This window comes from Eleutherodactylus coqui, chromosome 6 (assembly GCF_035609145.1).
Source record: "Eleutherodactylus coqui strain aEleCoq1 chromosome 6, aEleCoq1.hap1, whole genome shotgun sequence".
NCBI lineage: Eukaryota > Metazoa > Chordata > Amphibia > Anura > Eleutherodactylidae > Eleutherodactylus > Eleutherodactylus coqui.
Window position 1 is genome coordinate 185,795,552 of NC_089842.1, and position 22,938 is coordinate 185,818,489.

At 46.2% G+C, this 22,938-nt stretch overlaps 2 protein-coding genes across 6 annotated transcripts in view; one reads left to right on the top strand and one right to left on the bottom strand.

The window, feature by feature from the left end:
* Window positions 1-19,384, bottom strand: part of SLC25A21 (solute carrier family 25 member 21) — a 300,214-nt gene extending 280,830 nt beyond the window's left edge. Inside the window, exons 1-2 of one of the 4 annotated variants that reach the window (XM_066608449.1) lie at window positions 19,300-19,384; window positions 9,787-9,907 (exon numbers count right to left, since the gene is read on the bottom strand). In XM_066608449.1, coding sequence (XP_066464546.1) covers window positions 9,787-9,907; window positions 19,300-19,347 — 169 coding nt within the window. In that variant the 5' untranslated portion in view covers window positions 19,348-19,384. The other 3 variants (XM_066608450.1, XM_066608451.1, XM_066608452.1) reach the window with 3 other exon arrangements.
* Window positions 19,342-22,938, top strand: part of MIPOL1 (mirror-image polydactyly 1) — a 314,859-nt gene continuing 311,262 nt past the window's right edge. For both annotated transcript variants that reach the window (XM_066608446.1, XM_066608447.1), the window contains exon 1: window positions 19,342-19,393. The gene's annotated coding sequence lies outside the window, so the exon portion shown is untranslated. The remainder of the gene's footprint in view (window positions 19,394-22,938) is intronic.

Consider the following 22,938-nt stretch of genomic DNA (forward strand, 5'->3'; position numbering starts at 1 on the left):
CAAAGTGGAGCTCAGCAGTCAGGTCTTACTGAGCCTTGAAGAGGGGGGGGGGGAAATCAACAATGCGACACAGTTAAAACCAGGGTCAGTCAGGTAGAATAACAGGTGGTGTCAAAGCTAATGAGGCAGCCATCTTTATTGTGATGTCACTTACAATACAAAGTCTGAGTGGCCTTACTGTAGCCACTGTGAAATCCCCAATGTAAAATCCAAAAAAAAATCTACAATTATACATGCTAATGACAGAGTTAAAAAGAACCATTTATTATTGAGACCTTATGGGGAAAAACTGGCAAGAACAGCAAATTTACACCCCATCTGCAAATAATATATATTTTAAAAAAAATTATTAAAAAAAAAAAATAAAAAAATATTCTGATTTGTAAAGGGCTTCGAAGTGTATTAGTGCCAGAACAGAGATGAAAAAAAATTCCCTTCCTCTCTTTATACTTTGCTGACTTCTACATGACACATTGTTACATAAGAAATGCTGATGCCCCTCTCGTTCTGCCTGCAGCTGCCACGAGAGGGCACTTAACAAATAGGGATCTATATACCCCCCTGGAGAAATCAATAATAAAATCAGCATGCAGTGAGCTCCGCCTGGGCGGCAATAGAGTATTTACACTTAGCTTGGGGCTTTCACTTGAACTGCTTAAAAGGAACCTGTCACATTGAAAATGCAGTTGGACCTACAGGCATGATGTTATAGAGCAGGAGGAGCAGACTGTATACAGTTATATGGGGAAAGATTCAGTAGAACTTGTATTTTATTCATTTATATCTTTGCTCATTCTGAGCAGAACAGTCCAATGGGCGGAGCTATCAGTGATTGACAGCTATCAATGAGGGGCGCATGAATAAAATACAAGTTATACTGCATCTTTCTCCATAAAACTAGATATCAATCTGCTCAGCTCCTCCTGCTTTATAACATGCTGCTTACAGCTTGGACTGCATTTTCAATGTGACATGTGGCTCATTGCTTGCCCCACATGGTGGTAACAAACTACCAGTGCAACCAGTGTCCAAAGAGGACATCAGGCTTGGTGCCCTATTTAAAGCTGTCATGGATTTCTAGCCTGTTGATTGAGGTTCATACTCTGTTCTAGCTATTCCTTGTGCTATTGACTCTAATCTTGACTTCGGCCTTGTTCCTGGATATCCCTCCTGCCTCATCCTTGGGATTGCTTACCTATTCAACTTTGGTTGCTGACCCTTGGTTCCATTCTTGGCTAGGTTCCCATCCTGACTGCTATCCTAGTGATGATCCTTGACTCTGATCTTGACTGTGCTACTGCTGCATCAGCACTAATCTCCGACTATTTTGGGGACTGCGAAAGGAAGAGTCCTCAGTATCTGCACCTCTGTCACCAAAGCAATTGTGGATTCTGGTTGCTTTACCCGCAATGAGAACTGCACGATTCTCTTTGCCCAAGCGAAAGAGCTGGTGACATCATCACCAGCTCGCTCATGCAGCTCGTTTAGACAAGCAGATCGTTGGGAATTGTTGATTTCTCATTCAGAATTTCACATTCCTATGTTACACGCAGAGTGAGGAGCGTTTAAACGCAATGAGAAGTGAGCGAGCCAACGATGATTTTTATGCCGGCTGATACTGAACGAAGAAGCGACATTACCGATTGTTTGAATGAATCGTTACCTGTAGAGAATCTACATCTCTCAAGAAGAGACATTACATGAAGGTTGAGAAAGATGTATACTGATGTAGACATCCATCTAAGGGAATCGGAGTGTGGGGGCAAATACTTTTCAATCGAAAAATCTAAGGCCTGACGCAGCACGGTACCAAAATGTATTTTTCTCTGAGTAACAGATTATGAAAATTAGGCATTTCCTGTATTAGTTATGTGTTCAGTTCTCTAGAGTCCGTAAAGATAAAAATCTCAGAACCACGGAAATCCCCTAAATATCCAAAATTTTAACAAGTGTTTTTTTATTCTTTAATAACCCCTTGTCGCCCCATGATGTACATCATATGAAAGAAGAGGTTAGCACAAAATGCCATACATGTACAGCATCTAGAAGGCACAGGCTCCGGAGCGAAGTCTGTGCCCCCCACTGCGGGAGTCGGTTGCTACTGACAGCCAGGGTCCTGCTGCAATGGCGGGGAGCAACACTGATTCTCCACTGTTAACCCATTACATGCCATGTTGCTTCCTTTAAGGGTTAAAGGGTTGTCCAAAACAGGAGCCAAAAAATGCTTTATTAAAACTGTACCACATCTGTTCACGGGCTAGGTCTGGTATGCAGTTCAGTTTAAGGCAATTGAAAGACCAAGCTGCAATGCCAAAGCCACTCCATGGATAGACAAGGTGCTATTTCTAGAAAAATATTGAACACTTTTGTAATCATAGACAACCAGTAATAGTGGTAGAGCTGGTCGAGCATGCTGTGTAGTAAAAGCATGCTTAAATCTGCTAGTTAAATGGTTTCCCTCTGACAAAATTCAGTACTGTCCCAGGACTCCCCTAAAGTAACACTGGGTACTAGTGCATCTTGTCTCCACCGGATGTATGGGTGAAGACATGGGTTAGGTGGATTGAGATACTGGGGAAGGCCTGGTGACGCCCACAGGTGCTGATTGGCTGATGCATGCTACGCTGTAGGAACCCGCTGTCAGTGTGCCATGTCCACTCGCATTGCCCTGGAAACCCAGCTGTTTGCGTTCCTGCTCTGGCGACCCCACTGCAGCTCCCATCTCTGCTCTCGACACATGCTGTACGTGTGTGTGGCCTCTCATCCGCGCAGACCGCTGCTGTCAGTGTCACCACAAGCGTAGGCTGTGCTCCTGGCCCCGCTGTGAGTGTTCCCTGCCGGCTCCCTACCACCTCTGCTGTGACTATGCTCCCCACTGCACTACCACCGCCCCTCTCTGCTGTAAAAGTCTGCAGTGGTGGGACGGCACGTCTTGGTCGTTGTGGTGGCTGGATGTTGCCTCACAGCTCTGTCCCCCTACGGATCGTGATGCCGCATGACAGTTCCTTTCCCACCCTGTGTGCCCTGTGTCAGGCGCCGCCACTGTTTTGGAAAGGCAAGAAGCCATGAAATCCGGCAAGTGACTGTGGGGACGGGACTGCAGACACACCAGCAGCCAGTTAGAAGCTAGGGGCCAGCCAGGAGGCATAAACTCCAACAAAGGCCAGTCAGCCCCTAGGTTCTGGTGGAGACAAGATGCACCAGTACTGTAACACTGACCCATCCAATATAGAGAGAATACTTTAGCATTAGCTAATGATGATAAAGAGTTCGGTCCCCAAGAGATGTCTGTCAGTATATACTGCACCTCCCCTACTATATCCAGGCGCGCTGTAAGGACTATAGTACTAATAGTCCTCTGGATACTATTGCCTCAGGGTCCACTGTAAAAGTAGCAGTAAGCACAGAAGCAAATTATAGAGTCTGCAGTCTTCATCTATCCCCAAGGACGTTTCTTGCTTCTTCATGTATATCTTTTTGTAGGAGATAAATCAAGTTTTTGATCCGAAGGGCCACGGAGAACTTAGGGCTCGCTATTTATCTTGGTCTGTCATTTCTCCGCTATTATGGGTGTCTCTACCTACTGGTCCTGGAATTCTTGAGTTTCTTTTTATTACACTTTGTTTTTTTTGTTTTTTGTCTTTGTGATTGCATTCTCCCCACAAACCACCACCACTGTAAGTCTAATCCATTGACTGGGGCTCATCGTGTCACTCTGACATGCCCGTCTGAGCCCCGCTTTTTAATCGTACTAATAACATTTAGTTTTAATAATTGTCTATACTGTGAAGGGCTGATTAAAAAGAAAAATCATCTTATTAAGACATATTCCCCTCCATTTCAGTAATTAGGACTAGAGTTGAGCGATTATTGAAATAATTAGGTTGGGAGTGAGCGATCTGATTTTAAAAAACTAATTGATTTGAGACTCTTGATTCTGACTTGCATTAAAAGTACTGGGATGGTGGTGGAGGGGGAATGCAAAGAGTACAATTGGGGGGGGGTCTCTAATTTGGCCTCCAGAAAACGGACATTTTTGGGCTATTTTTGATAAAAATCCTAACAGGATGATCCGATCCAGCAAAAGAGCCTTATTTTATTGCCTGTCCGATAACGACAAGTAACCCCAATTAGGACATAGAGTTGTCATAGAACACCCTATCCTAACAAGGGACGTCAAAATGGCTCATGATTGGTTAATTAACAGGTCTAGTTTCCCTATCAGAAATAAAAAAGAAAAAAAAACACGTTTGGGGATTTAAAATAAATAAATTCTAAAAACTTATATAACTATATGAACTTGATGGAAAGCTCTGCATTCTATCTAAGACTTAATATTAGAATTAGAAAATATGCAAAAACATTGTAACCAAAGAAAAGAGATTTCACCACCAGGTCAGTACATAGTTGGTGGGATGGCTCAGCTCTGCCATCTTGTGGCCACTTCATATTAGCTTTATATATTTTTTTTCTTCAGAGAAAAGTCAGTAATAGAAATATGTAAGACCCTTCTGGAACCTCCGTTGTTGGAAGCCTCTGTCTTTGTGGACCATAGATGGATTTTGGTGCAGTAGTTTTCAGATGATAAACTTCCTAGAGGAGTTATACAATAGTTCAGTGAACACATTTTATGGCTCAATAGATATAAAAGTTACTATATAAACAAGTCCCATCTACCACAGACTCCGTTACGTACTGCATTGCGCTGTGCACACCGTTAAGACTTAAGACTGGAGTAAAGCTAATACTGTATAGTAAATACAGTGCTAATGCAATGTAAAGGGGGTTTCTAGGGTAATATTATATAATGCTCAGAGAGAAACCTGTCTGGTTATATATCAAATTAGACTACTGACCGGTTACACATCAGTGTATATGATCATTCAGCGTTAATAGGTAGCCTTTCACACTCCAAAAACTAACTAGTTACCTGGCTTTATAATTAACCCAACCCTAGAAATAAGTGTGTGCACAGTCCAAGCCTCACTGCGGCAGACACGGATGTGTACTACTAACATCTGCACAACGTGATAGCCTTGTATATACTGTATAAGGGATAGGAAGGGCTGGCTAAGAGAACACAAGCTTTAGACAGTGTATATCACTCTTAGCTTAACCATTAAAGTCCCACTCTAGTTTCATTGTAGAATCACCTAAGGGCCAAAATAGTCCCAAAATTAATTTAACCCTTTGCAATCCAATTTTGGATTCAGGGTTTCCTAGGGGGTTTTCTCTTTCTGCCATTATACAATAGTGTCATCTGCTGGCTAAAGCCAGTACTGTGGTATGTGACATGCTGGAGAGGCCCCCCGACAACAGAGCGGCCAGTAATATACAGTAAGAATACCCTGCCGGACGTCTTCCGACATCGGAGCTGTACAGCCTTCAATTAGAATGTCTTTAGACGTCAGACAATGGATTAGAAAGGGTTAAGTCCAGTTAGTCCAAAAGGTGCCCAACTGACGGAGCGGATGAAGCGGCCATGGGTCGAATTGAGTATAGAGGATATTTGCCACCTTGTGCCATCTGTTCTCTCATGTCTGAAAGTCGTGATCACCCAAAAAGGTGAACCAATCCGTTATGGAGTAGGTGTCCCTATTGTAGATGGTTCCGTGTACATAGACAGGGGTTGTCCTGATGAAACAAAGCGTTCCCTACAGAAGCGGTCACACAATCATTTTTGTTTCCATCTTGGTGGTTTAGTTGCTGGTAGTTTGCAGTTATTCTACACTTGCAGTCCTGGATGCTTCTGCAAGCACTTATTTCTTGATGAGTTTGTGCTCCACTTATGCTTATACACAGAAGCCAATCTGGAGGGGGCGGGACAGGGGCAGAGCTAAGTTACGTAACTTAGCTCTGCCCCATCCCCTCCCATTGCAAATTGTGGAGAGAAGCGGAGAGTGAGCAGGAGCTCAGTGCACTGCTCCTGGCTCTTCCAGCTTCCTCCTCCTGCAGAGAGGGACACCATATATCGGCCGGGTGTGAAAACCCAGACGATATACGGTCGTCTGAATAAGCCCTTATAGTGTTTAGTCAGCGCACAAAATAGTTGCGCAATCACTTTTGTTATTCTTTTTATTAAGCAAGGTTAATGGCGAGTCAACTGGACTAATTGTCTAGGCAGATTTCCAAAAAATGCAATACAACGGCAATTGGATTACATTATTCCCATAACTGGAAAACCTTACGTGGCAGAAAAAAAACAGATATCATATTTGAATGCAGGGCACTAAAGTTACTATAAGCCGCCTATCTGCTTATTGGTTACGAATTTTGTATTGCACAGTGTAATTGCTCAAACAAGCGAAATTAACGATAGTTGTTCAATCTAAACATGTGACAACGACCAAACGACTCAAGAATTGTTCGCTTCTTGTTCACTTTCTGCAGGCATAAAAATCATTATTGGCTCATTCGCTTATTGTTCAGTTCAAACAACAATCGGTCAGTCCTGTATTCGCTTACACAGAGACTGAACGAGGCAACAATGCATTTACCAGTCTGAACAGGCAGACTGAGAGCAAATGAGTTCGGGTTGGCGGCACTCATTCGTCCACACCAGCATCGGCTCGTCTAACGGGACCTTAATGTACAGCGTGCATCAGGCAGTCAAAGACGTGCTGCTGCTATCTTTGTTTTCCAGGACCAGTGGGTCGCTTGAAAGTGCCGACCTAAAAAGCAGACAATGCCTGGGAACAGAATTTGCAGGTTGGTACAGGTAAGTAACACCCACCAAGTAGCAGCTTAAATATCATTTTTAAACCTCAAGTAAAATCCTTCTTCAGAACTAAATGTATAATGAAGTTTCAGTGAAGAGAGGCCAAATCTCCCAAATGGTCCATAAAAGTTTACATATGAATGAGCCTTTCCCCGTTCTACATTTCATCCTATCAGAACGTCTTGGCAATGATCAATACGTATTCCTCCACTAAAAGGTATTTACAGCAGGATATTTAGCAGAAAACATATTAAATGACAACTGAGCCTCAGATTCCAAAGTCCGGCTCATTAGCCGGAGCCAGAAAACGTCCCACTTCACCTAGCGAGGAAGGCATTGGCTCAGCACATTCCTCCCCGGTGTTGTGTAAATGTGCAGCTTGTTAGAAATGACCATGCCGTTTTATAGAAAGAAACACCATTTCTATAGAATAACGGGATTATGTGCAGCAGATTTCCTTTAATATATTAAGTTGAACCCAACAGAAAAAAAAAAAAAAAAAGATCGAGGCAAAATAACAAGGGAAAAGTAGAAAGGTGATGAAAGCCAGCAGAGCTGGGGGGGGACTTAGAGTAGTAAAAGAGCATGAACAACCCGCCCTTTATACAAGTCGCCGATCTACATGTGCAGGTTCTAGGCCAGAAATAAGCGCCCATCAATGACTTTGCAAGTTGATTGGCTCATTCAGCTCCATTTACATAGTGGGATTAGCTTTACTGTATGTGACCCAATGATTGTTAGATCATCAAAGCCATACAAATCCCTTTGCTTTTAGGAGGCATTACCAATAAGTGCCATCTGTCATATTTATGTAGGATGAGCATGCTCAAGAGCTGAACTCACTCCGCCCACAGCGGATGCTGGCTGCGTTATACAGCCGACACCCACCGGTACTGGAAATAACTGATTTGGGCTTTTAAACCACTTCAATGTAAAAAACAAGCCTTAATAAGACTAGGTCAACGGAAAAGATTAAAAAAAAAAGTTTTGGCTCATGGAAAGCAGGGAAGAAAAAGCCACCACAAAAACTGGCTATAGGGTAACTATACAATAGAAACAGACATTACAACTGCTATATGGTCCCTGGAGAGACGGGGCATATTTGCATTTTTCAGTATTGCAATGTAAGGTACATACGCTCTGGGTAGATGAACACAGCCGTCCAATTTTCAGGGGGGGGGGGAAAAAAACAAAACACTGTTCAAAAATTGGACAGCTGTAGCATCCAGTTATATAAATGGGTGTATGCAAAGTGGCCTTTTTTGTTTTTTTTAGGCCGCCTGCACATGGGCGGAAATCCCGCGGCGGGATTTCCGCCACTGAAAGCCTGCATAGGAGTGCAATACGCACTCCTATGCAGACAGCCGCAGTTTGGCCGCGCAAAATCTCACGCGGCAAACAAACCGCAGCATGTCCTATTTTTGTGCGGGGCTCGCAGAGCCTCGCACAGAAACGTCACTCACCCGGCCGCCAGCTCCGGTCTGCGCATGCGCCGGCTGCCGGCACATGAAAGAGCGGGGGCCGACGGGCGCAGGTGAGTACGCAGGTGCTCGGGTCGGGTCCCGCGGGTCGGGTCCCGCGGCGAGAATTCTCGCCACCGGATCCGACCCGCCCGTCTGCAGGCGGCCTTACACAGAAGAATAGTCCGAGTAAAATAAATGGCAGCATGTCCTATTCTTGTTCCATTTTCAGATGAGAATAGCACATCTCAATGTGTGGTCTCCTGCACATCAGACCGCACACGGACAGGATGCAAGTGGTACTTGAGAGTCTCGCGCGCTACTTTTTTTTAGTCGTCCATGTACCCTAAGGCCACCTTCACACATGCGTATTACGTGTGCTTTTTTGCACCAGTATTACGGAAAAGTGTTTAGGCCCAGTTGTGGGGCTACTGATTCATGGCATCAAAGATCCCAGGCGTCTAAAAGAAGGGGTAGCTGAGCTGAAAGGCACCACCACCACACTGCACAGGAAGTGGTCTCCAAAAACATTCCACCTCCTGTAGAGTGCGGAGGCCTCATATGGATTCAAAGTGAAAATGCCTGGTTTACATGCTCTACAGCTGGCACATGAAGTGTTTACCCACATGACCACTGCAAGCCAATCAGAGGCCCTACAGTATGACATGTTTATGGGACATCACCTGGTCTTTTGTCCCAGTGACGTCCCTTGTAAGGTGCCGTGGGGCTTGAATACCGAAAATGGTCCAATGCCACAATGGGTATATTGACTTGATATAGTTTTAGGCACAAGGCCCAAGACTATATTAAAAAAAAATGCTCAAAAAATCCCTTTAGCAGTTATATCCTGATTCCCCTTGAGATTCGTATGTTTATGAAGAAAAATAAGGGTTCATGCACATGACCATACCACTGCTCTATACACCCTCTGAGTCATAAAAAGAGACCTGGCGTATGGAGAGGAGTATATGGACTCTACCATACGAAGTTGACTTGGTATATGGAGGGTTCAGGGTACTGCTGGTAGCACTTAGTCTAGACAATTTAGGCAGTGTAGTTTGCTACTATAGTTGCTAGGGGCATAACCCATCAGCTAGTTAGATTAGACAGCTAATTTAATATCAGTGCCTATTACAGTAGATATTCTCATTTTATGTATATGTTAGCTCCTTATCCAGCAAGAGCCATATTATATGGGGCTCTTTTAGATTTAATGCTATATCAGATGGAGTATTACCTAGGATGAATATCACCATGAGGACTCACACAGGCGTGTGGGAGCTGCGTCATACAGTCTTAAAAGCCCATTAATTTACATTGGGCCATTCAGACACGCACTTTTTTTCAGGCGCATGACAAATGTAGCCTGTACTATTTTGGCACGTAATATGCCCATTATAAGCAATAAAGGTCTAGAATACACAGTATATAACTTGGTAGCTCGTAATGCAGGGACACATATACCCAGGTGAGTGAGCCCTAATACAGAGGAACTAGATGGCAGCAGGTTAGTTGCCTTTGACTTGGTAGTAGGAATCTGCAGAGACTCAGTATGCCGATCCATATACAACGTTGCCCCCATTAACGCAAACTCTCAGGATGACTTACCTGCTGACCCTCCAGCCAACACCTGCTGAGAAGCTTCTGTCCAAAAGCCAACTCGTGGGGAGACAGACATGGCGGCTAGAATCAGACGCAAGAAGGGTGCAGTAAAGCTGACCAGATATTCCTGCGAGAGAGAACACAGGGCATTAGTGAATAGTCACAGGTTATAATCAGCCCTGGAAATTCTATGCTGAAACAGTGAAATTCTTTCCATCACTTAGAGGAGTTTAAAAGGGGACTTGATGTCTTTCTAGAGAAGAAGGATATTACAGGATATCAATATTAGGTTAAGTGTCAATCCGGGTATATAGGAACGTAGGAACTATTAGGGGTTGATCCAGGGAACAGTCTGATTGCCATTAGGGAGTCGGGAAGGAATTTTTCCCCCAAAAGGGCTAATTGGCTTCTGGCCTTGGGGTTTTTTGCCTTCCTCTGGATCAACAAAGTAGGATAGACAGGCTGGACTAGATGGACAATGTCTTCATTCGGCCTTACATACTATGTTACTTACTTTGAGAATTTATTCCAGGGTTTTTTGTTAGAAGTGCCTAATCTTCTAGTATTTCATAGCACCATAGAGATCTCATGTCAGATCTCACCATAGAGGAAAAACATGGTCAATTTCTTTTTAAATTATAAAAAAAAAACAGCCCCACAGGTTGTGTGCGGTACTGCAGATCAGCTGTGTTTAATTCACCTGCAATCCCAAACCCAACCCATTACCAGGTGTGGTGCTGTGCCTGGAAGACAGCAGCTCGTTCTTCTAATTATAAACGGCCTTTTCGAGGGCACCTTGAGGGTGCGGGCAGACGAGCGCATAAACGGCGCGTTTTTGCGACCAAACGTATATACGTGACCATCTGAGGCAATGGTTTCGAATGTATTCGTTCACATGGGCGATTTTACGGCGCGTAAAAACGGCAATTCGAAAAAAAACGGAACATATGCGACCGAAATACGCGCCAACGCATATTTGATCGCCGAAAAGACCATTTGCAAAGTAGGAACAAACGAAAATACGCTTTCTAGCTCTGGTCGTGATCGGTGAAAAACGATCGCTCGGGCGATTATACGTTGCGCTCGTGCGAAAGTAAATACGCCTACGCTCGTCTGCCCGCACCCTCACACTGGCGAGAAAAACATTCGATGCGAGAGTGTCTACGTATGATTATCCAGCCAATGGTTTTTATTCTCATTTGTGATGTTTTCACTCCTACGATGCTGGGTGGAAAAAAAATAGCAGCATCTCCTTTCTTTTTGCGATATCGCCCATTGTTTTCAAGGAGAGCCATGCCTGCAGTTACAAGCACCGGCCACTACACATAGGTCGGTGCTGAGGCTTCTGCACCCTGGACCGATCAGCTGAGCGAGCGCATGCTGTCAGCGCCGCAAATACACAGAGGTCGACGCGGAAGCCTCAGCACCGACCTCTGTGTATTTGCGGTGCTCACAGCATGCGCCTGCTCAGCTGATGGGTTGGGGGCCTGAGTGACTAACCTCAGCCGATCAACTATTGATAACCTATCCCCAGGATGGCTCATCAATAGTATTTCACTGGAAAACCCTTTTAAGATGCTCTTGTCACAGAACGCTACACGCAGTTGTGTTAAACTTCTCTACATCTGTGTTTGTCATGTTCAAAGTGACCCTCTGGTTCTGGATAAACAAAGATGGCGGCACGGCTTCTTTGACTACCTGGCGCACACTGTCTATCAAGTCTATGCCTCCACAAGCTGCTCTGGACAGCACTGGTTAATCATAGCAGCACGTAGGGTCATAAGGCCCTTTTACACGGAACAATTTGTTCAAAAAATAGTTTGGTGAACGGAGTCAGTGGGCTTTCATTGATTCATACACATGTGCGTGTAGATACGCACGAGACATAGATCGCAGCATACGCGGTATTTACAAACGCCGGGCTCACACATAAGGGCGCCTTCACACTCTCGTTCCGATATCGCAATAACTTGTGTGAAACTACCCTTAGGTCAGGCTCACACAAGCGTGTTGTAAAACATTGCGTGTATAATGCAGTGTTTACCGCTGTGTAAGTCGGGGGATCGCGGCGTACCGCCTGACAGTATATCTCACGCACGCCGTCATGCGCAGTCTTCTTGGGTTCTCCCGCTCTGTTGTGTAGTCACATTGTACACAGAAGCGGCTCATATCCAATGTTTATTACGCGTCAGTAGAGACCAATAGGATTTATTGTGTGTACAACCCAGTAAAATAGAACATGCTGCGTTATTTCCGCATGTATTAGGCGTCATGCGCACAGCTCTGACGGACTCCACCAGCAGAATATGGCAGCTGAGTCCGCTACTGCGCCCCCCCATACTCACCACTCCGGATCTGCTGTACATGTCCCACCTGGCGGCCCGGCGCATATATATGCAGTAAAGCGCATGACACGGCTGGCGGGGATGCATATTCACACAATACTTCCGCTATGCTGACAACAGAAGTATAGCGTGACGGACGTCTTCCATTGACTACAATGTATTCCGCAGCAAATAAGAGCATGCTGCGTTTTCTTTCCTGCGTTAGAATTCCACAGCATGAACATAGAGCTATTAGGTTTAATAGAATCTAACAGCTTCGAGACGCCGTGGATTTCCGCCGCATAAAACGCAGCAGAAATCAGTCCCTGGGCGTCAGCCCTTATACCCAAATGTGAATGGATCAATGCATTTTCACTGACTGCATTCACCATGTATTATGTGTGCGTACATCACGCGTGTACATTATGCTGGTGTGAGCTGCCCTCAGACTAATGATGCACACTAACACACTGTGGGCACCAGGTGGTCCCAGAAGCTGCTGCGGCCATCTTTGTTTCTCCAGGACTGGAGGGTGGCTCTACAGCGGTAACTAACCACTGCTGCAGTGTACATGTACACACCAGCTCCTCCGCCCGCTGGCCGGCAGCTAAGTGATTTCTGGTGCAGGCATTTATTACAGACTAGAGCTACTGCTGGTGGTGCTGCAGGGGGCGCTCTTCTGTACCTACAGGAGATGTGCTGCTGCTGCTGCTGGGAACTTCCTCTGGACTCTCATACAGAAGAGCTACCGGCAGGCAGCCACACTGCTGCAGGCGGCGCTCCCCGCGCTCACACCCGATTGGTGCATGCTCTGCCAGCAGGCCCTTTAAAAGGTGGATCTTGAAGCTATAACGTCATTGGCTGCGTTGCGTGTCAAGCCTCATTCTGGTAGGCAATTGGGAGTAGTGTACATGTTTTATACCAAAGCCCCCTGATGATGTCATAACCATGGTGGGAGGAGCCAGGCTCAGTACAACAGCCGTAGTTTCAGCTGCTTCTCCTCCCGACATCCCCAAATACACCCAGATACCAACAACTGCTTTACAATACTGCGCTGCAGTCAGAGTGATGCGGGCAGGAGTACCAGCCTGTCCAGGAGTTAGTAGAGCTGTGTGTGTAATGTGCACGGAGCAGAGCTGTGTGTGTAATGTGCACAAAGCTGAGCTGTGTGTAATGTGCACAAAGCTAGAGCATCCCGTGATTTTTTTTGTACTTCTTCAACATTGCATCAATGAAAACATGGCAGATAGGAAGGAGACCAGTGTGAATCATTGATTTCATAATCTGCCTTTTTTACTGACTTCACGCAAAAATCGAGGGATTTTCTCACTCATGTGAAGCACCCTTATGTTTAAAACCCCATAAACAATGATGATACATTACAAGCAGCTCCTGCGCGCGTGGTTTAGGGCTCGTTCGCACCAGCATTCGCCCTCTCAGGGTTTCCGCTGCCTTTGTTCCATTTTTGGAATTAAAACAATTAAACGGCTCCATTTTTTCCCCATTCATTTCAATTTTTAAAAAAAAATGGAACGCCTCCAGTTCGCTTCTGTCCCGTCAGGTTTTCGTTTTTTAAACAGAATAATCTCGCAGACTGCGCCATTTATTCTAGTATAAAGAAAGAGGCAACCTAAAGGGATGAAAGCAAAGGGAAGGTTTTCCATTGTTTAAAAAAATCCAGTGAAAGCAATGGAGAAAAAAATGGCCGGTTAAATTCCGTCTGCTCTGAAAACAGAACAGCGAGACGGAAGGCCGGAGCGCAGGCTGAGCGCTGGTGCCAATGTTTGTGTCTGGGTTAACATAAAAAAAGCGTACTGCCTCACTGTAAACTGATTTTCTTAATAAAGTTTTGTAGCAGAACACTTTTTTAAACACACAGAAAAGTGCGTCCGTGTAATTAGACATGCGGGGGAGGGGGCTCAATACATGCAACACATGCAGCTCAGGAAATCATACAAAGCCCGGTGTCCTAATGCTTAGTAAGCGGCCCCCAATGTTTACATCAGACAACATGCTCTAATACCTTCTTTATTGTTTGAAAACATCTACCCTTCACAGATGGCTGAAATGTGACATGAAGCACGTACATCCCTGCTGCAGTCACACTACACACACAGCTCTGCTGCATGCAGATCTCTGCTGCAGGCACACTGCACACATAGCTCTGCTGCATGCACATCCCTGCTCTAGGCACACTACACAAACACAGCCCTGCTGCATACAGAACACACATATCCCTGCTGCAGGCACACTACATATACAGCTCTGTGCATGCAGATCCCTGCTCTAGCCACACTACAAACACAGCTTTGCTGCATACAGATCACACATATCCATGCTGCAGTCACACTACACACAGTTCTGCTACATGCTGATCCCTGCTCTAGGCACACTACACACACACCTCTGCTGCATACAGATCACACATATCCCTCCTGCAGTCACACTACACACACACACCTCTGCTGCATACAGATCACACATATCCTTGCTGCAGTCACACTACACACACAGCTCTGCTGCATGCAGATCTCTGCTGCAGGCACACTGCACACATAGCTCTGCTGCATGCACATCCCTGCTCTAGGCACACTACACAAACACAGCCCTGCTGCATACAGAACACACATATCCCTGCTGCAGGCACACTACATATACAGCTCTGTGCATGCAGATCCCTGCTCTAGCCACACTACAAACACAGCTTTGCTGCATACAGATCACACATATCCATGCTGCAGTCACACTACACACAGTTCTGCTACATGCTGATCCCTGCTCTAGGCACACTACACACACACCTCTGCTGCATACAGATCACACATATCCCTCCTGCAGTCACACTACACACACACACCTCTGCTGCATACAGATCACACATATCCTTGCTGCAGTCACACTACACACACAGCTCTGCTGCATACAGATCCCTGCTGCAGGCACACTACACACACAGTTCTGCTGTATGCACATCCCTTCTCTAGTCACACTACACACACAGCTCTGCTGTATGCACATGCCTGCTCTACTCACACTACACACACAGCTTTGCTGCATGCACATTCCTGCTCTAGTCACATTACACACACAGCTCTGCTGCATGCACATCCCTGCTCTAGTCACACTACACACACAGCTCTACTTCATACAGATCACACAAAGCCCTGCTGCAGTCACACTACACACACAGCTCTGCTACATACAGATCACACATATCCCTCCTGCAGTCACACTACACACACGACTCTGCTGCATACAGATCACACATATCCCTGCTGCTGGCACACTACACACACAGCTCTGCTGCATGCAGATTCCTGCTGCGGGCACACTCCACATACAGCTCTGCTGCATGAAGATCCCTGTTCTAGTCACACTACATACACAGCTCTGCTGCATACAGATCACACGTATCCCTGCTCTAGTCAAACTACACACACAGTTCTGCTGTATGCACATCCCTTCTCTAGTCACACTACACACACAGCTATGCTGCAGGCACACTACACACACAGCTATGCTGCATGCAGATCCCTGCTGCAGGCACACTACACACATAGCTCTGCTGCATACAGATCACACAAAGCCCTGCTGAAGTCACACTACACACAGCTCTGCTGCATGCAGATCACACATATCCCTGCTGCAGGCACACTACATACACAGCTCTGCCGTATGCACATCCCTGCTCTAGTCACACTACACACCCAGCTCTGCTACATACAGATCACACATATCCTTGCTGCAGCCACACTACATACACAGCATTGCTGCATACAGATCACACATATCCCTGCTGCAGGCACACTACATACACAGCTCTGCTGCATGCAGATCCTTGCTCTAGTCACACTGCACACAGCTCTGCTGCATACAGATCACACATATCCCTGCTGCATGCAGATCCCTGCTGCAGGCACACTACACACCCAGCTTTGCTACATACAGATCAAACATATCCCTGCTCTAGTCACACTAAACACACAGCTCTGCCGTATGCACATCCATTCTCTAGTCACACTACACACACTGTTCTGCTGCATGCAGATCCCTGCTGCAGGCACACTAAACACACAGCTCTGCTGTATGCACATGCCTGCTCTACTCACACTACATACACAGCTCTGCTGCATACAGATCACACATATCCCTGCTGCAGTCACAATACACACACAGCTCTACTACATACAGATCACACATATCCCTGCTGCAGGCACACTACATACACAGCTCTGCTGCATGCAGATCACACATATCCCTGCTGCAGGCACACTACATACACAGCTTTGCTGCATGCAGATCCCTGCTCTAGTCACACTACACACAGCTCTGCTGCATACAGATCACACATATCCCTGCTGCATGCAGATCCCTGCTGCAGGCACACTACACATACAGCTCTGCTGCAAGCAGATCCCTTCTCTAGTCACACTACACACACTGTTCTGCTCAAACATATCCCTACTGCAGGCACACTAAACACACAGCTCTGCTGTATGCACATGCCTGCTCTACTCACACTACACACACAGCTCTGCTGCAAGCAGGTCCCTGCTGCAGGCACCCTACACATACAGCTCTGCTGCATGCAGATCCCTGCTCTAGTCACACTACACACAGCTCTGCTGCATACAGATCACACATATCCCTGCTGCATGCAGATCCCTGCTGCAGGCACACTACACATACAGCTCTGCTGCAAGCAGATCCCTGCTCTAGTCACACTACACACCCAGCTTTGCTACATACAGATCAAACATATCCCTGCTCTAGTCACACTAAACACACAGCTCTGCTGTATGCACATGCCTGCTCTACTCACACTACACACACAGCTCTGCTGCATACAGATCACACATATCCCTGCTGCAGGCACACTACACACATAGCTCTGCTGCATACAGATCACACAAAGCCCTGCTGAAGTCACACTACACACAGCTGTGCTGCATGCAGTTCAAACATATCCCTGCTGCAGGCACACTACATACACAGCTCTACTGCATGCAGATCCCTGCTCTAGTCACACTACACACACAGCTCTGCTGCATACAGATCACACATATCCCTGCTGCAGTCAGACTACACACAGAGCTCTGCTGCATACAGATCACACATATCCCTGCTGCAGTCACAATACACACACAGCTCTGCTGTATGCACATCCCTGCACTAGTCACACTACAAACACAGCTCTGCCGTATGCACATCCCTGCTCTAGTCACACTACAAACACAGCTCTGCCGTATGCACATCCCTGCTCTAGTCACACTACAAACACAGCTCTGCCGTATGCACATCCCTGCTCTAGTCACACTACACACCCAGCTCTGTTACATGCAGATCACACATATCCCTGCTGCAGCCACACTACATACACAGCTCTGCTGCATACAGATCACACATATCCCTGCTGCAGTCACAATACACACACAGCTCTGCTACATACAGATCACACATATCCCTGCTGCAGGCACACTACATACACAGCTCTGCTGCATGCAGATCCCTGCTCTAGTCACACTACACACAGCTCTGCTGCATACAGATCACACATATCCCTGCTGCATGCAGATCCCTGCTGCAGGCACACTACACATACAGCTCTGCTGCAAGCAGATCCCTGCTCTAGTCACACTACAAACACAGCTCTGCCGTATGCACATCCCTGCTCTAGTCACACTACAAACACAGCTCTGCCGTATGCACATCCCTGCTCTAGTCACACTACACACCCAGCTCTGTTACATGCAGATCACACATATCCCTGCTGCAGCCACACTACATACACAGCTCTGCTGCATACAGATCACACATATCCCTGCTGCAGTCACAATACACACACAGCTCTGCTACATACAGATCACACATATCCCTGCTGCAGGCACACTACATACACAGCTCTGCTGCATGCAGATCCCTGCTCTAGTCACACTACACACAGCTCTGCTGCATACAGATCACACATATCCCTGCTGCATGCAGATCCCTGCTGCAGGCACACTACACATACAGCTCTGCTGCAAGCAGATCCCTGCTCTAGTCACACTACACATCCAGCTTTGCTACATACAGATCAAACATATCCCTGCTCTAGTCACACTAAACACACAGCTCTGCTGTATGCACATCCCTTCTCTAGTCACACTACACACACTGTTCTGCTCAAACATATCCCTACTGCAGGCACACTAAACACACAGCTCTGCTGTATGCACATGCCTGCTCTACTCACACTACACACACAGCTCTGCTGCAAGCAGGTCCCTGCTGCAGGCACCCTACACATACAGCTCTGCTGCATGCAGATCCCTGCTCTAGTCACACTACACACAGCTCTGCTGCATACAGATCACACATATCCCTGCTGCATGCAGATCCCTGCTGCAGGCACACTACACATACAGCTCTGCTGCAAGCAGATCCCTGCTCTAGTCACACTACACACCCAGCTTTGCTACATACAGATCAAACATATCCCTGCTCTAGTCACACTAAACACACAGCTCTGCTGTATGCACATCCCTTCTCTAGTCACACTACACACACTGTTCTGCTCAAACATATCCCTACTGCAGGCACACTAAACACACAGCTCTGCTGTATGCACATGCCTGCTCTACTCACACTACACACACAGCTCTGCTGCAAGCAGGTCCCTGCTGCAGGCACCCTACACATACAGCTCTGCTGCATGCAGATCCCTGCTCTAGTCACACTACACACACAGCTCTGCTGCATGCAGATCACACTAATCCCTGCTGCAGCCATACTACACACACATCTCAGCTGCATGCACATCCCTGCTCTAGTCACACTACACACAGCTCTGCTGAATGCAGATCCCTGCTGCAGGCACACTACACATACAGCTCTGCTGCATGCAGATCACACATATCCCTGCTGCAGTCACACTACACATACAGCCCTGCTGTATGCACATCCTCGCTCTAGTCACACTACACACACAGCTTTGCTATATACAGATCACACATATCCCTGCTGCAGTCACACTACACGTACGGCTCTGCTGCATGCAGATCACAGACATCCATGCATATAACAGAAATTCCTGCTGCAGGCACACTACACACAGCTCTGCTGCATGCATATCACAGACATCTATGCTGCAGGCACACTACACACACAGCTCTGCTGCACTCCCCCCTAGTACACCTGCGGACTCGCCACCTACCCAACCACAGTCCAGGGTCTGGCTCCTCCCACACACGTGACCCCGCATGTGCTGATGACGTCCTCACAGGTCCTCCATCCTCCAGGATGCAGCAGTGAGTACTCAGTGTGATTCTGTGCTGTGGGAGCAGCAGAGGGAACAGATCTGGGTGAAGAGGGACTGATGTATGTGGCAGTATCTGTCCTGCTGTAGAGCAGTGTCCGCAGCCTGGGGCTCTACTACCGCTCCTTCGCAGGGCATGATGGGATTTGTAGTTTTACTACAGTTGTAGGGCTGCAGTAGTGAGAGCGGAGCTCCCACTGTTCCAACATGATGCCTGCTGACTACATTGTGTACCTCCCAGCAGAAGGCATCCTGGGCTGTGAGGGGGCAGTCACACTGCTTTCACTAAACATCAGCTATTTATGCTGGTAAAAGTCTAAAAGCATCTCCTTTCTCCTACTTTTACACATACGACTGCTCACCCACTTGGGGTCGTTCACACGGAGCGCAAATGCTGCCGATGTTCTGCACCAAGGGTACAGCGCAGTCAGCCGGCCACCGCTGCTGGTCAGGTGATGCAGAAGTGTGCCGCCTGTCACCAGGGTAGTGGCAGCACTGAGCAGCAGTCCCCGGCTCCTGGTATTCGGAGGTGAGAGGAGCCCGTTATGTGCCGACATCAGCTGCACCCAAATCAGGATCGCCCCCCGCCGTGCCCATTTGCTGTGGATTCTGCAGCGGATCTTCCCCAGCATGTGGGATGGCAGCACTAGCGGACACAGAGGAAGCAGTGTGCATTCTGCTATGCAGGCTGCCTACACGCAGCCAGGCGCAATATTGTGTGCGCCAATGTGTGCTTTCTCGCCGACGTGAGACGGTTTTTCTGTTAAAAATGACCATTTTCCCTGTGACTTTTCACACGCGCGAGAAACGTGCGTTTTTATCTGCTCTGCGCTTCCCGTTTTATGTGCTCCCCATAGTAACCTGCATTAACCCCCTATTTTGGTCATGAGGACGCAACAATTTTGGGGATTTTCATCTCTACGTTTCAAAAGCTATAACTTTTTAATTTTTTCATTGACTCGTATAAGGGCTTGTTTTTTGCGTGGCGACCTGTAGTTTATATTGGGGCCATTTTTGGGTACACAGACTACATCGTGTACAGCGTTAATCATGCAGCATAAATGACACGATACGTTTTTTCTGCAGGTCGGTACGATTATACCAAAAATTTTTTAAAAATGTTTTTCCAACTTTCACAATGTAACCCCCCCCCCCCCCCCTTTGGAAGTTCTGTTATTTTCTTAATTCCTGCATTCCAAGTCCTCTGACGTTTTTATTTTTCAATAGACGGAGCTCTGTGAGGGCTTGTTTTCTGCTAACGAGCTGTAGTTTTGGGGTACATACGGCTTTTGTGCTTTTTTTTAGAAGGCAAAATGAAAAAAATAAGCATTTTGCCTCAGTTTTTATATATTTTTTTTAACCCCTTAGGCCTCGTTCAGACGAGCGTGTTTTCGCACGCAAATACCCGCGCACAAAACTGCGCGCCTATTTCAAACTATGGAGTTCCTATGAAGTGTTCACATGGGCGTGTTTTTAGTGCGTGCGAACGCGCGCAGCAACGAATAAAGGACATGCGTACCAGTTTGGTCCGTACTGCGCTGCTCTTAACATTGGCTCCTATGGGACACGCTGCACGCGAGTCCGCTCGTGTGAACGACCCAATAGACAGCAATGTAAATTTTTTTTTTTTTTTATGCTAAAGCTAAATGCTTTTGTGTCTTTCCCTTTGCATAAAGCACTCCATGTTGTGTTCCGGATGTGTTTGGTTGTAAACACCAATAAACTATGTGCAGCCTGTTATATAAAGGAAGAAACTTAGTAATCCAAAGTTCGCTGGGGCGCCAAAAATCGTGTGTCTCACAACTATCAATACTTAAAATACTGGCGCTGTGTATATTGGCTGGGATGCTGATACAGCTCAAGGTATGAAGCGCATCTACATGCGCTCCATGCAGCCAACATCACATTTGCTAACACGCATATGTAAAGCACGGACCTTTGTTCACGCTTTTCTGCGCGCGTTTACACGCGAATTAACGCATACGCTCGTCTGAACGCACCCTTAGTGATGGAGCTTTTTTGCTTCCTTCCATTTTCGTTTTTTCCTCCTCCCTTTTAAAAAATCATAACTGCTTTATTTATCCATCGACGTCGCTGTATGAGTGCTTGTTTTTTGCAGGACGAGTTGTATTTTTCAATGCTGCTATTTAATGTACCATATAATGTACTGAAAAACTATTAAAAAATTCAAAGTGGAGAGAAATGGAATAAAAAAACGACATTCCGCCATCCTTCAGTGCGTTTGGTTTCTACGGCGCACAAACTGCAACAAAAATGACGTGATAACTTTATTCTACGGGTCAGTACAATTACTACGATACCAAGCTTTTAGAGCTTTTTTTTTTTTCTCTCTGTAGTACTTGTATTTAGAGATGAGCGAACGTACTCGGTAAGGGCGATTTCGCAATCGAGCACCGCGGTTTTCGAGTACTTCACTACTCGGGTGAAAAGTACTCGGGTGCGCTGTGGGGCGGGGGGTTGCAGAGGGGAGTGGGGGGTAGCAGCGGGGAACAGTGGGGAGCCCTCTCTCCCTCTCCCCCCCCACTCCCCGCTGCAACGCTCACCCACAGCGCACCCGAGTACTTTTCACCCGAGTAGTGAAGTACTCGAAAATCGCGGTGCTCGATTGCGAAATCGCCCTTACCGAGTACGTTCGCTCATCTCTACTTGTATTATTTTTTTAAATTAAATTATTTTTTGTGTCCATTTTCTGCGCACAAGAACTTTTTTATTTTTCTGTCGACATAGTTGTGTGAGGGTTCATTTTGTGTGGTACATCCTGTAGTTTCCATTGGTACCATTGTTGCATACAATTGACTTTTTGATCGCTTTTTATTAGATTTTTTTCTCAGAGATAGTGACCAAAAAAGTGCATTTCTGTCGTTCTTTATTTTCTTTTTTCAGACCACGTTCATTGTTTGCGGTAAATAATACATTACTTTGATAGATCAGACTTTTACAGATGCAGCGATACCAAACACGTATTTTTGGTTTATTATGTTGATTTTTTTTTACTTACAAATATGGCAAAAGAGGTTTTTTTTTCAACTTTTTTTTAACTTTTTTTTTTTTTTTTTTTAACAATTACTAAAACTTTATTGCTCTTATTTTCACTTTTTTAAGCTCCCGTGGGGGACTACAACATGCGATGAGTCGTTAGGATACGCTGATACCAAACATGTGGGATTTTAATTTTTTTATACTAATAGAGGAAAAAGCACAAAAAGTGTGGGGTTTTTTGTTTTTGTTTTTGTTTTTTTTTACATAGTAGATTTGTACCATAGCAGCTTTGATAAAGCATTGCGGGACCTGTTGTAATAGCGATTATGTGCAATGGCAAGCTGGGACACCTGTATCTGGCATCATGTTGCCATGACAACCCATCGCCGCCCCCCCCTCTTCCTCACGATTACATCACGGGGGTCTGATGACTTCACAGAGCGAGCACTTTCAGACGTTTCTTCGGAAGACGCTAAAGTACCGCCAACTGGTCTGCAGTACCAGAAGAATCGGGTTCTACTATTTATTTCCTTATGT